The 14,120-nt window shown below is 37.2% G+C and overlaps 1 protein-coding gene across 6 annotated transcripts; it reads right to left on the reverse strand.

Annotated features, from left to right (window-relative positions):
• Positions 1-3,200: 3,200 nt before the first annotated feature.
• AGO10 (Stabilizer of iron transporter SufD / Polynucleotidyl transferase) lies at positions 3,201-12,412 on the reverse strand. Of its 6 annotated transcripts, none has more exons than XM_021434542.2 (22): positions 12,173-12,412; positions 10,451-11,128; positions 9,895-10,103; positions 9,529-9,678; positions 9,302-9,435; positions 9,103-9,212; positions 8,909-9,015; positions 8,579-8,717; positions 8,370-8,486; positions 7,752-7,859; positions 7,597-7,668; positions 7,074-7,196; positions 6,796-6,955; positions 6,488-6,609; positions 6,195-6,332; positions 5,957-6,099; positions 5,805-5,867; positions 5,365-5,428; positions 5,137-5,272; positions 4,957-5,030; positions 4,178-4,304; positions 3,201-3,803 (listed from the first exon to the last, which is right to left on the reverse strand). In XM_021434542.2, the coding sequence occupies exons 2-22, from the start codon at positions 10,946-10,948 to the stop codon at positions 3,613-3,615; spliced, it is 2,985 nt and encodes a 994-aa protein (XP_021290217.1). In that variant the 5' UTR covers positions 10,949-11,128; positions 12,173-12,412; the 3' UTR covers positions 3,201-3,612. The 6 variants fall into 6 exon arrangements, with proteins under 6 accessions (XP_021290217.1, XP_021290219.1, XP_021290220.1 ...); XM_021434544.2 differs by having other exon boundaries at positions 10,451-11,131; XM_021434545.2 differs by having other exon boundaries at positions 12,145-12,412.
• Positions 12,413-14,120: the final 1,708 nt, after the last annotated feature.

A 14,120-nucleotide genomic window follows, 5' to 3' on the forward strand; every position in this document is an offset into this window, starting at 1 on the left:
GCTAATATTCCACTACATATCTTATCTTTTACGGCTTATAGCTGCTTATGTCTGGTGTAACAGAAGCATGAATGTACTATCCTTGTGAGACACTTTTTGCTTCTTGATCTTAGTGCAACTTGTACACCTTCAAAGTCTAAATAATCAAGATAAGAACATTTTCTTGGGAGCACAAAAATGAAACCTGTCGCCAATGCTTGCCATGAAACAAACAGAAGATCAATTTTGAAGTGCTTAGTTTATTTAACGGTAGAGAAAATGAAACGTATCTCTCTAAATTACAATTTATTCTCTCATTTCAGCTTATAAACATAATGCAAATAGTCATGTTTCGGCTGCACTTTCTGTCTAAATTGATCTGCTAAAAACCCTGTGAATTTTTTTTAAACCTTAATACAGGAGAGTTTGATTAAGAACTGCTGATGTTTATTCTAAAAACTATGAGGCTATGATCAATATCATGTGAAGCTCCTTTCAGTTTTCATGAGAAAATGTTGTCTCTTCTCTCTCTCTCTCTCTCTCCCTGAGGGTTGCTTTCTTTCCTTCTATCTTTTCTTGCTGGACTTTGGCCCTTCTGTTTTGGTGGTAAGCTTTATGTAGACAAGATTCCATGCAGCTCTCATTTTTCCATAAGTACCAAAGTAGTCAGATATGTTACTAGTTTTGATTTCTCCTACTCTTTCCAGAGTTTTTCCATATGTCCGCTATCATGCATGAAGAAAGACTAAGTGAGGATTCATTGACAAGTACTCCTTACATTCCATTTGAAGATGCTCTTGGGAATTAGTCTCCATAAAGCTAGATCTTTGGCATCATTTTAGTTACTGTCTTCTTTAAGGGGATCAAAGATGGGTCAAGTAATTCATTCTCTAAAGAAGTGGGCTGCCTGTGTATCTAGGTGGGGGGCCCGGGCTAGCTGTTGTAGTAGCTAGGTAATTCAGTTTCCTTCACCCTGAATGCTTTTACGTTATCTCCCTAATACATAATTTTTGCTCCTCACAGTTTATCAGATCTTAACTTCTCTTTTAAGGTCTTTAGCTATGACAGCTATATGTGAGAAATTGAACTGATGCTTTTACCTAGGGTCTGTTTGGATCTCAGGAGGAAAAGCAAGGATGGTTTCCCTTGGGGCAACATAAGGATTGAACAGAAGTGCAAATCCTTTTCTTTGATTGTCACGCTCTTACTTACGAGTTGCTGCAGTAAACAATGCATGTACACCTAAAAGAGAGAAGAAAAAATTACATCAAAGTGAAAACAAAAACCTCAGAGGTTGGATTCGTAAGAGAAGCTACTAATTTTAATTTGATGTGATTGTGATGTTATTGCTTACAATGTTGAGGAGTACTTTCTTTCAGTGCTTGCTACTTTCATGTAACATCTCATGCACATGCATGTCCATGTTCTTATATCAATTATGTTGACAGAACTTTCTTTTGTCAAGTGAAAGTGCAAAATTCTGTCATGTAGTCATTGTATGGGGTGAATCTGTTCTGTTTGTTGGACATGAGGAATCATTTTTTCCATATGCAAAAACTGTACTATATATGTGCTCCTTGAATGTTTTTTCCATTTTGGGTACATGGATACAGCAAGTTAGATTAAAATTGAGCGACAAAGTACCTAATTATTGCATGTGGAGTTGGTTCCAAATGAACTTCAATGAATGATGAATAAATATAAGCATCGCTTAATTTCCCTTGCAGGGAAGTGAAGACACAAATCAAAACTCCAAGTTGGGTTGATGTCCTCGAAACATCACTGGGACAGTACAAAAGAAAATGTCTTCTTACTCAACTTATTTTCTTTATCTCATTAATACCATCTAAATGTGTTTTATCATTTATGTAGAGAGATCGAGACAGTGAGAGACCTTTTGTTTTTATTATTATTATTATTATTAAACAATTGACCAAAATCCAGGAGGATTTTGAATCATGAACCTTTAAACTCTTGGCTAGACTGATAGCAACTAGGTAGGTTATATAAGTGTTTAGTGTTTGCATTTATATTTAAATACATGAAAAGAAGAAATAAAAGTGCAATATTCTTAAAAAGAGTGTTTTTGTTTCTAGTAAAAGTCAATCTTGGAAGCAGTAACTTCGCCTTGACGAAAGATGTTGGAGAAATGTTAAGCGTCAATCAGACCGCTGCTGCTCTGGGCAATCGAAACGTAGAGGAGCAGGCTACCCAGAAAGTCATGCTAAAGCCCAGAGGATGCACAACTAATTTCATCCAAGAAAAAAAGGACAAAACACTAGCATTGAGAATCACCTGCCTAACTGCTTCCAAGAGCTCTGAATTCACTATTCTCCAAATCAGATTAAAGAGCTGAACATACATTTATCCCTTACCCAAAAACACGGGGGCAACTCCAGACCCTCAAACCTAATACAGAACAGGGTTTCTCCAGCTATATTACATATATATATATATATATAGCTTTTCGCTACCAAACAAAGTGCAAAAACACCATTGCATTCTTACTTAAAAACAGTAGCAGAAATATGACCTGCCTATTAATCCATCATTAATACATTAAAACACAATATCAATCTATACTTATTGCCAGATACGGTTTCATCAAGTTTCATCTCTAGCCTTGGCCATAGCCAGCAGGGCTTCTTTTGGTACATAAACAATCAGAATTTGGGCCTCTTTGGGTGCATGAAACACTCAAAACTTGGGCTTCTACCTTTGCAGCTGGTTCTACCAGCTGAAATCCCGTCCAGGATGATAGCATGAAAATCCAGCTTAAAGCCATAGTTTAAGCTTTGGTTGACATAAAAAAGAGCTTGGCCCATTGCAGAAGTGTGCTCAAACACGTGCTCTCATGTGTGAGAGTGGAAGTGGGTGATGGCAGCAAGGTCCAGCTCAGCCCTCTAAGCTTTCACAAAAGAAAAATCGGATTCTCTTTATCTCTACCGTCCAAATATTGCACTGACTAGACATCAAACAGTGAGTCAGTAACCCATTTTGCGGTCCCAAATCATCTGGGTGCATCCGAGTTCCTAGTTGCACTGTTAATATAACTTAAAATTTTATATAGGTAATACAACTCCTCGAAGACTATTGGCAGTGCCCCGCTGGACAACTGACATATTCCACTTTTCTGATTCCCGAAGATATGCCACAGTGATGACCAGCATTTTGAATGACGTTCGCTCTGAAATTAGAGATTCTAATCAAGGCACGAAAAGTTTTAACACCAGCTTTGGATAAAATTATATCCTGAGAGTTGAATCATACTTCAAAGGTTCAGCATATATCTGAGAGAAGGTAGGTTGTGTAGTAGGGGAAAGGAAATAGAGGGGACAACTTCGTGATCATATATAGGTCTTGGCCAAAATTTCCTAAATTTAGATTGCTTCTAAATAAACATTTCTTTACATAGCCTAGTTTGACATTCTATCCATGAAGGGCAGGAACTCCAGGGGCCAAGAGCAAAGGTCATGCCTCCCCATGTTTTGGACATTTTATCACTACCTAAATTGGAAGACCTTGCAATCATGCGTTAATCTTACAACTATACAAGGAAAATTAAGAACTGGAAACCTATTCATGATTGCTGCATCTCCCACCTCACTTGATTACCATCAACATCTCTCCATTCTAACAATAGAACATAACTCTCTTCACATTCTCCTTCAGGGCCGGCAATGGCCGCACCCCGGATTCTCCAGCTGCCCTTGTACTTTTTGTGTGACCGGCACCACCACCTGTTGAGGCATTCTCTTGCATCTCTGGTTCCATGTAGAACCGGGCACGGAATGCAGCTAAATGAGCATAATATGCAGGAGGAACTGCAACCAAAACCGCAAATCACCAAATTAAGTTGCTAGTAATCAAACAATTGGCTATAAAGCCCTCATGATTGTGTGATGAAATACATTACAACTAAGATATTTCTACTCTTGCTTTAATAAAGAGGCTAGACGTAAAGAAAGCAAAAACTTCTTAATTTCCAGGCTCTGTATACCAAATAAAAAATCTCACCGCATCCTTGTTTTCTAAGTTCAATATGAGATTCCCACTTACTTTAAAAAAGAGAAATCTGCAATTTGAACTGAAATGAAATTTTCAGGGTCCTAACAGCCTTGGTTTCATTGTCTTTCAGGAGAATGAAAGTAGCTTCGGTTGCAAAGATACTAAGAACATATGAAAAAACCTCACTTACCAACAGAGACAGAGCGTGTGCACCTTGCGTATGTGTAACAAAGGTTGTTTGTTAGAGACTGTATTCCATCTGCAGTAAAATTGTTCTCATCCCAAAGAACATGGTAGTGTGCAGGCCGACTTGTCCCCTGCCATATTAATGAAGAAGATAAAATTAATTCTAAAGTTATATCAATGAAGAATGAGATGATAATTTATAGCATAGTATCATGTTTATATGATATGCCATAACGTAAAAACAAATTTCTAATGCATCCTTGTGAGAAAAGTATAACTAGCTATGAACACCAACAACGTCAAGGTCACAACTACATCCTTGTGACAAAAGTATAACAAGCTATGAACACCAACAATGTCAAGGTCACAACTTCAAGACTCTATTAGCCTTCTTCAAATCTCAAATCCTACAGGCATTACAGCTTTGCAGAGGATCTCAGACACAGATCTTGCTGAGTTCAGAGTTCAAAGTACACACCTGTTGATTGGATATGTATGAGTTCAGAGTACACAGACAGTATAGTGATTCAAGAATCAAATTAAGAAAATGGATCCATTTTACTTAACATTTCACCTTTTTGTTCTTTCTTACAAAGCTTATTACTCAGAAACTTCTTCCAAACATCCCCTAGTTAACCCACATGAAGTCAATATATATATCATCATCATTCGTAGTTAACATATATAAACACAAAATTTAAAGCAACAGTAAAATCAAAGTCAATATATATGAATCTCCAACTTCCCGTAACTGAAAAGAGATCAAGAACATTAATGTTCTACCTGAATACCAGCATGGCTGCAAAGATAAAAATCAAATTCTGTTGGATGACAGATTTTAGAATCAACAACAGTGCCTGAAAAAACAAAATGCAACATCATTAGAACAATTAATGATGCTCAAGTTGAGCAATGCCTGTGAATCCTGAATGAGCAAATTGTAAAAGAGGCATAATCTTTTACCGGGCAAAATGTTTCCACTCTTGTCTGTGCTGCTTCGGTCCCTGTGATTATTAGCAAACAATCGAGTGTGGTGTCGCTTTTGTACAACAATGAAAGTCACCGGTGGTTGATAGTTTGGCTCCAGAGAAGCACAGGCCTAGAATAAATTCTTAATAAGAACCAGAAATGTCTCCAAATTTGTTTCTGATTGATAACAGTAATCAGAAAAGAAAATATATTAATGCTCACCTTCCTGATTGCGTCTAGCTCATACAGCAGAACTTGATAAAATTGCCCTTCACTTACACCATCCCTGATCAAATTATTTACCAATTAGTACGAGGCAAAAAGGGTCTACAAAGCACACATATGGATGTTCAATGGATCCAACCCACCTAACTAGTTTAAATGCAGGACTTAAGTGCACGCAAGGCTTGCACAATACAAAACACTGGTAAAGCAAGCACCCATGTACTACTGAAGCATGCCAGAGTTTACAGATGCATGAGTCCCATGCTAGCTAACAGCTTTGCTTGGATAAAATACATAAAAACCTTGACAACACTTCTTGGCCTTTTATAACTTTGGGAATGAGATTTCTACCTCAAGTTGAATTCCAATGCAGGTATGGCATCCAGGAATGGAATACAATACTAAAAATATTTAGCAACAAATCCCGCATCACAAACCTGTAAAATATGATTCTCAGCGGCTTCTGCCCTGTTGCCTTCCTAAAAGATACAAGAAGATCCCTACACAAGAAGTTGTAATTAGAAATGAAAATACATACAACTTCATGGGAAAGAGCAGTACAGCTCTAGGGGAACTAGCATCTGTATACCTGATCATGCCACCACTAACTGTGCCACGTACAGGATCCTGCCATGTTTTGTACAAGTCTTGTATGAGTTCCTGTCTATGAGCTTGAGCACAAACTAGTCCAGCATATTTTGTCACTTCAGGCCAGTCTTGTGATGCTACTACCTAAACAACCAGTATATTTCATAAAGCTGTGTCCAACTACTAGCACAAGGATGAAAGCAATATTAAAGAAAATAAACTAGGAAAAAGAACCATACAGCTGCTATTGAGGGGCTAGAGTCTTCTCCATTTTCTGGGTGAGTGACATCTGCTCCAAATATTATGGTTGGTATGTCACTAACTAATGGTATTCTGCAACTAATAGCATCCAAAAGAACAGTGTTTCTGCCACCCATCTGCCTCACATAAAGAGGGAGAGTCAATTATTTGGGACTTTCAAATATATTGCATAAAAAAGAGTTAAACATGGTTACCATAATGTTGATTAAAAGTTTGAAATCATTTTGGGGAACAAATTATTATGTATATTAACCGGGAGAACTGATTTAACCTTAACATTGATCTTAAGGGCCACATTAGCCAAGTACTGTTTACTGATCTTGAAGACATGTTTTGTGAGACAGCATTGTGATATCAAGCCTAGATCAGTTTCACATATTCGCTTGAGATCACCTGAAAAAGTAGAAATATGTCTTAGTACTCCAATTCCATGTTAAGATCATTCTTCCTTTTTTCCATCTTTCCTTTTGGAGGCAAAGGAGGGTGGGGTTTAAGGAGCCACCAAAAGCACATAAAAGCACTGAGGAATAAACAATATATCTATGATTTAGAACCGGAAACCATCATAACATGGAATACCATAAAGCGATCCATTGTTGTCAGGCAATATAGCTAATAGAAGCTCCAGTTCTTTTCCTTTGGTTTTATTCATGGATGCATGATAAACATGCTTCAAAGCTTTTTCCACTTGCTCTGGCCTGGCACTGTAGATTGGAATAACAGGCTCTGGATTGAATTCCTATAAAACAGCAATGACTTATACTTTACTTCAATTATGAAATATAAAAAAAATAAGGAAAAAGAAACTAGAATGGACTGATCTTAAATGTCCAAGATTGTAAGATATAGAAAACTACCATGCCAGAGACTTGGCACATTTGAGCAAGTTCATTGCAAAACCCTCGAGCAACACTCTCTTGCACACTTCGTGAGAAGTTAATACATGCCCATCGGTTTACAGTCATCCCGTTGATCATTTTCTAGATCACATAAAAACAAGAAGCCCAAACATCAGCAACAAAAGCTAGAAAAAGAATACATCTAACTAAAAGAAAAATTATAAGATCCTCAAGACTTCAGTGTTAATGAACCATCCAAAAGAACACTCTACAAGAACTGAACTGAAGAAACAAGAAACCTTGCACCATATGTTTATAATGTTTTAAACTAGACATAATAGAAGACCTAAACTCTTCTACCCTGTACCTCAACGGATCAGCAAAACTTGATTAGTGTAAAAAGTGGCATATGGAAATCTTCACGAACATTTCAAAATTTTGGAATAACTTCTCTGTTACTTCTATAATTTTTCTCTTTTCCTTGCTTAAAAGGGAATTAGGGAAGGGTGGAAAAAGGAGAAAACTAGCCAGTACATATCACCTTGTTCATCATATTCCACTGCCCAACCTGAGGTAGACAATCCTTTTCTTTTCCAGTTTCATGATATTTCAGCTGCAAGAACCAATGATATTGTCAATAATGAATAAAAAATCCTTTAATCTTTCAAATTACGCAGAAACTTGAGGATATATTACCCAAGGGGCAGGTAGGATTCGCGCCTCAACTGAGGCAAGTTTTTCACTGATTTTGATTCCAAACTCCTTTGCATAAGGGTCTTGATCATAAGAATTATGTTGAACTGTCTGCTTGTTTTCAATATGCAGCAAAGACAAACCGCCATTAGAAAAACCAAATCAACACTCAAATGATTTCAAGGATCACAAACCAATATAATTTCTATCAGATGCTAGCATCTTTGCCTTTTCTTAGATTCCTTTCTCAAGAAGTCTTCAACTTTAGGTTTAGTCTCGGTCCAGCAATCACATCAGTTTCATCCCCACATTAACATACTTTTGAAGTAGAAATGGAAAGTTTGGCAGACATAGAATAGATTAGCAACTTCTTAAATTGTTCCACAAGTTACATATTGCAGGAAATCTGCAGCGCCTTTGATAATTGCTCATCAGAAGGATCAAGGTAAGATAGTAGTCACACTTCAATACTTAATTGCTGATGGAAAGTAGCCATGTATTTTAGAGTTTCCTTCATTTCTTCGGTTCCTTGTAAACAAACCAAGGCCATAAATCCCGCCTTGCACAAACACTGAATCTGATATTTTGATACACATACAAGATTGTGGATACCAAACGTACCTGCAAAATGTCATTTTCCCGATCTCTGGGTCTTTGGCATGTGACTTTCAAGAGAGCAGTAATTTGCCTCTCATTCAGTCTTTTTGTGTATCGCTGTCCCTCAACAATTTTGCAAGCCTGGCAGAGCAAAGAATACAGATTTCTCATGAGAGTTCGCCAAAAAAAAAAAGGGTTAAGTGACAATGATAAAATTTTCGATATCTTCTGACCTCCATAGGTAAGTAGTTTGCCTTCCTCTGGTTTCCTACTTTAAGGCAAGGTAGATGTGTGTGCTGAATTGTGAAGCCATACATCTCTTGGAAGTACTCAACAACAGATTTCATGGTTGAGTTGTCATCAACAGGAAACCTGAACAAAGCACCATAGGTAATAAGGGCAGCATAAACACTCATCAAGATTCATACATCCTCAAAAATATAGAAATGCTCAGAGGAACTTATTCATTTCACTCTTGTTCAAGCTCTATCCATGATTCTTATCAATAAACATATTTGACAGAAATTTAAGCAGAAATAAGAGAGGAAAGCGCTGAAACTTACATTAGTTCTCTAGTAGGCTGAGAAGTCAATCCTGAAACTCGATATTTTCTTCGTACATTCCCTCTATGAGTTACCTCTACTTTCACTCCTCTGAGTGCCTTCTTAATCTGTCAATTATTTCAAAATTAATTATGATTAAATCAAATGCTAAGAATGAAACCAGGCTGCAGCAGCCGTAAAAAGAAAAAAGGTACCTTCACACGATCAGAATCGGATGATGGCCTTGACAATACATCCTTGCCTAGAAGCTGAGCAACAAAATCTATTACAGGGAGAGGCTCGATGAATGCAGCTGACGCCATATCTATTATAAAGGTAAAAACTTAAAGATGAGAAACACCAATTGAAGCTAACTGTCAAGTAATTGTGCAAATTTTATCATAAGTCATATACCTATATTCAGAGACAAGCCCATTTGAGTAGGCCTAATACTCTGGTAAAAACCACACCATGACTCCAAACCATCACCAAGCCTTTGTGGTGCTCTAATATCAGGTGAAAAGAAGGATCTCCCAATAGGACAGTACCTTAACAGAATCAGGTAAAGTGAGGTCCACAGAACAACAATATTTGATAACCAGAACCATTTTTCTATAAACACACACTTTTAAAACTCTTACCTCTTCGTGGATAGCTCTCGTAGTACAATGTCAAGAATCTGCAGAGCTTCTTGTGGAGCATCAGCACGCTTACCAGCTAGAAATTGGCCTAAATGATGCATGTTTGCTCGTGCAACAAACTTTATGACCACTTTGTATTCTCTTTCTCTTCTGTAAAGTCACAGAAAGAAGTAATGCATATTGTGTACAATTGAGTAAATGAAAAAAACAAGATACTTACACACACAGAGAGATGGTAAAATAATTTTATCTTCGTACTTTTTTCATTTTCATGAATTGTTGTCAAGAAAGTAAAACCCACATTGCAAGAGAGAAGAAAGTAAAATGTCCGTGGACGAGGAGAAAGAAGACACAATTCGTACTCACTTGGGGCCATTGATGCCATCCTCTTCATCTACAAGCTTGATGATGAATTCCTTCCATGCAAAAGGAAGTTCACCAGCTGTGTACAGACTCTTTCTGCCATCATAAGCAGGCAATCTCATTCCTAGGTCTGATTTTTTGTACAGTCTCACAAGCTCTGCCATAATAGCTCTGTTCACCGTTCTTGATGCCACTTCAGGAGATATTGTAACCTGCAAAGAAACAGAAAACAGGTTGCAAAAAAGCAAACAACAATAAGAACAAAATTGGATCACCATAAATGCCATTAAAAGAAAAGGACATGGTGAAAACAGAAATCTTATTCAATTTCATCTTCAATGTAACAGAAAAAATGAAAAGACACAACAGCATACACATGATGAATGTCAGATTAAGGGGCCCCCCAAATATTGCCATGACACAAATTATAAAAATCACAAACTTAAAAAAGATACTACCATAAGACGTTTCTGTTTTGATGCAATAATACTATGAACCATTTTTAAGGTAAACAGGAAAAAAAAAAAAAGAAAAACCATAACACGAGAAAAGAGCTTACATCATACTGGTTTAAGTCCTTGTCCGGTAACTCTGCAAAGAAATGGTTAGCCTTTACAATGCACTTTGTCCCAACTTGACCATAACCAGGCCTAGGTGCAAAATTCGAAGACTTGCTAGAAGTAGGAAACCCCATTTCCATTCCGCACAAATTATGACCATTCTGCATAGACCCATTTGAAGATGCAGCCACAAGATCACCAGCAGCTGGATTCAGTGGCTTATGTGCTACAGTGCAAGGCCTTGAGCTTGGTCTCATACAAACATCTCCTTGGTCAGATTTCCTACCACCTCTTCCTCTTCTTCTTCCTTTATTCTTTGTGGGAGGTGAGGTTTGGTTATGAGGTAGTTTCGCGTTCTGTGGTTCATGAACCGCTGGTGGACCTTTGCCATTTTGTGCAGTTTTAGGTGCTCTTTGAACTGGGTTCATAGTGTTTTGCAAGTGATTCTTGATCACAAGGTGTTGCTCTGAGTTCTCTTTCATTTGCCTAATAGGCATACTGGTTTAGTTTTACTTAACTTGAGCACCGAAAATGACACAACACAAGAACAAAAGCTTTGTCCAGAAGAGTTAAAAAAGATGGGAAAGTTTTCACGAAACGGCACACGCAGAAAGCACTGGTTTCTCCTCTATTCTTATACTTGTTTTGCTCCCCCTTCACGGATTAAATGACCCTTTCTGCTTGAAAATACAAGAAACAAGTAAGGAAAATGTATGTCAGTGAAAAACACCAAATTTTGCAAAAACTGCAGAGGAGTAAAAATACATGTTGCTAATGCAGCAAAGTTGCAAAGGCAAAAGTAAAAGTGGGTTGGGTAAAAAGTCCAGACTTTTTTGAGCCATTACAAGCTTTACCATTCTTTTGCAACAATAAAACCCATCCTTTCACCTTTGTTTCAACATCTAATTCCCAAAAACCACATCCTACTATAATTAAAATTGCCAGTCAAAAAGCAAAATGGAATTACAGATAACTTAGAACTGTAAGCACCCTTTTATAAACATATATTTAATAAATTAACACACAATTATTGTTCTTATTGTTTTCAAAACATTGCACAAAAAACGCCTCAAAAGACCAAGCAAAGGAGAGATAACCAAAGGCACAAAACCCCAAACCAGGCTTGCAACTAAAATCAGCTCTGCAACTTTAAAAAAGGATAATAGTAAGAGGCAAAGACAAAACTGAACATCAACTCCAAAACCAGACCTTCTTGAGAAACCTCTAATGTGACTCCAATGGCCATAAAATCATGAGACAGAAACATTAACAAAACTAGTTAATTATAATTTAATGGTACCCCAAAACAAAAAATGGATATACCCAGAAGACAAAACCATTCTCCAAAGCTTGTCCCTACCAAAAACTGAAACTTCATTAGGAGAAAAAATATCGGACCACAAATGAATATAAGCCCAAGCAGATAAAAACATAGCAACAGCATTTAAAGAAAGTTCATTTATTTTATTTATTTTTATGTAAAGAACATATTTTGAAACCATGAGACTTGGTTTTTAGAAAGAATAAAAGCCATCTAGAAGAAAACAAAAAACAAGAACATGTATACAAAGAGAAGAATAAACATTGAAAAGGGCAGTGAAATCACTATCGCATGGATATTCAAAAACAAAAATTTAATGCTTCGGTGAAAAATAATAAAATGAACCTATCAAAAGCCATCATGAAAGATTACCGGGGTAGTACATATCCAAATAACTCACCAACTAAGTGAAAAAACATATGAAGCAGTAACTTTGAAGCAAAAAAACAACAATAGAAAGGGAGAGGACGAGGTTAGAAAAGATGGGTTGAAGCCAAAGAACGTGAAGAGAGCTTAAATGACAAGGCATAAGTGGGAGATAAAAGATGGGTTTTTGTGGAGGATTCAGAGAAGGAAATAAAAAGAGAGAGAGAGAGGCATAGAGAGAGAGAGGGAGTAAGTGAAAGAGAGATGATGATGATGATGAATCTTTATACACGCATGCAAAGTGCTTTTGGTGTTTTCTTTATCACGTGTAAAAGCCTTTGTGAGCCCCCTGCCCCTCTCTCTCTCTCTCTATCTCTTCACTTTTAAAAAATGGCTTTCGCCTTGGCTTGGCCTTGCCTCTCTTTCTCTCTCTTCTCTTTTACTTTGTTCTCGGTTCTGAACTGATGGCGCAGCCTCGGGGACGTACCATGACTTTTTTTTTAAGACAAAATAATAATAAAAGTGAAAGAAGAAAAGGAAAAACCCTGTCTTTGAAAAGCACCTACATATACATATATGCATAGATACATATAGCGAGTAAGAGAGAGGAAAGTGGCTGGGGATGATGGATGGAGTGGCTTTGTTAAATAGTCCAATAGAACTAACTGAGGGGATTTTATAAAAGCAATCATACACACAAGAAGAATAATTCGAACTTGCAGTCCTCTCTCCTGCAGACTTCTCCATTTGGTGCTCCCTCTTTCTTTCTCTCTCTAGACCCTATGTAATGCTTGCCCCTCCCCTCTCTCTTGTTAAATAGTCCAAAACCATACTAATTTTTTTTATTACTCCATTTTTATGGTGTAGCACTCTCATCTGCACCATCACCATCCATCTTGAGGCCTATTTGTAACGGTCGATACATTAGAGATTGGAATTTGGGTCCTACTTTTTTTTTGAAGTGGTCAGTGGCCCACTAATCCTTATTATCTTCTCATCTTAGGAGTGATTAATTAGTAATTAATCAAAAACTTTCTTAGGTAATTAAAACTGTATTGGATAATGTTAATCTTACCCTCTTTCCTCCATTCATTCAAAGAGTAAAATCTTTGTGATAAATGAATGAAGAGAATGACAGAAATTATGACTTATATATAGTAGTATATGTGAAAATCTCCCGATAGGATTTGTTATGTACATTGGGTTGGAGTTCAGCGTGATAATTGATATGAATGTTGACCAACAGGGTCAACATTGTTATTGTTTTTGGGGCCCAGAGATCAATGGTGTTGATGTGGTCATGTCATGGGGTTGGGTGGGGTAGGGATGTACATTATACCTTATGATGGATCCTTGGACTCTGAGAGTTACAGGACAAAGACTAGCAGGGAGGTGGAGTAGTGATTGTGTATCATGACATTCTGGACTTGGAGAGATTTTGGGTCCCAGCTTTAAAGACTTAGGACAATGTTGGCTAGTGAAGTAGATCAAGTTTCAGTTTGATGGGAAGGGAAGCCAGCGCCCCCTCACTTACTCATTATATTTTGGATGCTTCTCATTGGTGAACTGGTTTGGGAGATCATTGCTCTGTTGACCTAGTTTGAAGATTGTTTGAAATGATTGTGTTGTGTAGCTCATGCTTTGGCCTTTTCATTCCAGATGAGATCAGTGGTAGCATTTGAAATCTTTCAAAGGGGAAAAAAAGGTCTCTTTAAAAGGGGTTTCCATTTTTTTTCCTTCAAGTTATTTAGCTGTAAAATTAGACTGTTTTCACAGATAAAAACTGTTTAATTCCAGATTTTGTACTTCATCTTAACTACAAAGTGGAATAGTTTTGGAGACAAATTATGAACATCATAAGTTTGACACATATTAAGGCAAAAATCCAATGCATAGTGTCAAGGAACTTAAAAAGAGGACCACTTTCATCTTGGATTCTGTCCAGGAAGTCCTTGAGTTAAAAGAGCAAGAAAAAAAGATTA

This window comes from Theobroma umbraticum, unplaced genomic scaffold (genome assembly GCF_002168275.2).
Source record: "Theobroma umbraticum cultivar Fairchild unplaced genomic scaffold, ASM216827v3 scaffold_130.0, whole genome shotgun sequence".
In the NCBI taxonomy this organism is placed as follows: domain Eukaryota; kingdom Viridiplantae; phylum Streptophyta; class Magnoliopsida; order Malvales; family Malvaceae; genus Theobroma; species Theobroma umbraticum.

Bases quoted from the DNA above. Each gene is read 5' to 3' on its own strand.
- AGO10 (XM_021434542.2), bottom strand. From the start codon at position 10,948: ATGCCTATTAGGCAAATGAAAGAGAACTCAGAGCAACACCTTGTGATC. The intron at 7,197-7,596 runs GTGATATGTACT...TATGTGATCTAG, and splicing joins AGTGGAATATGATGAACAAG to AAAATGATCAACGGGATGAC. The intron at 3,804-4,177 runs GTAAGTGAGGTT...TTTTGGTTGCAG, and splicing joins CACACGCTCTGTCTCTGTTG to TTCCTCCTGCATATTATGCT.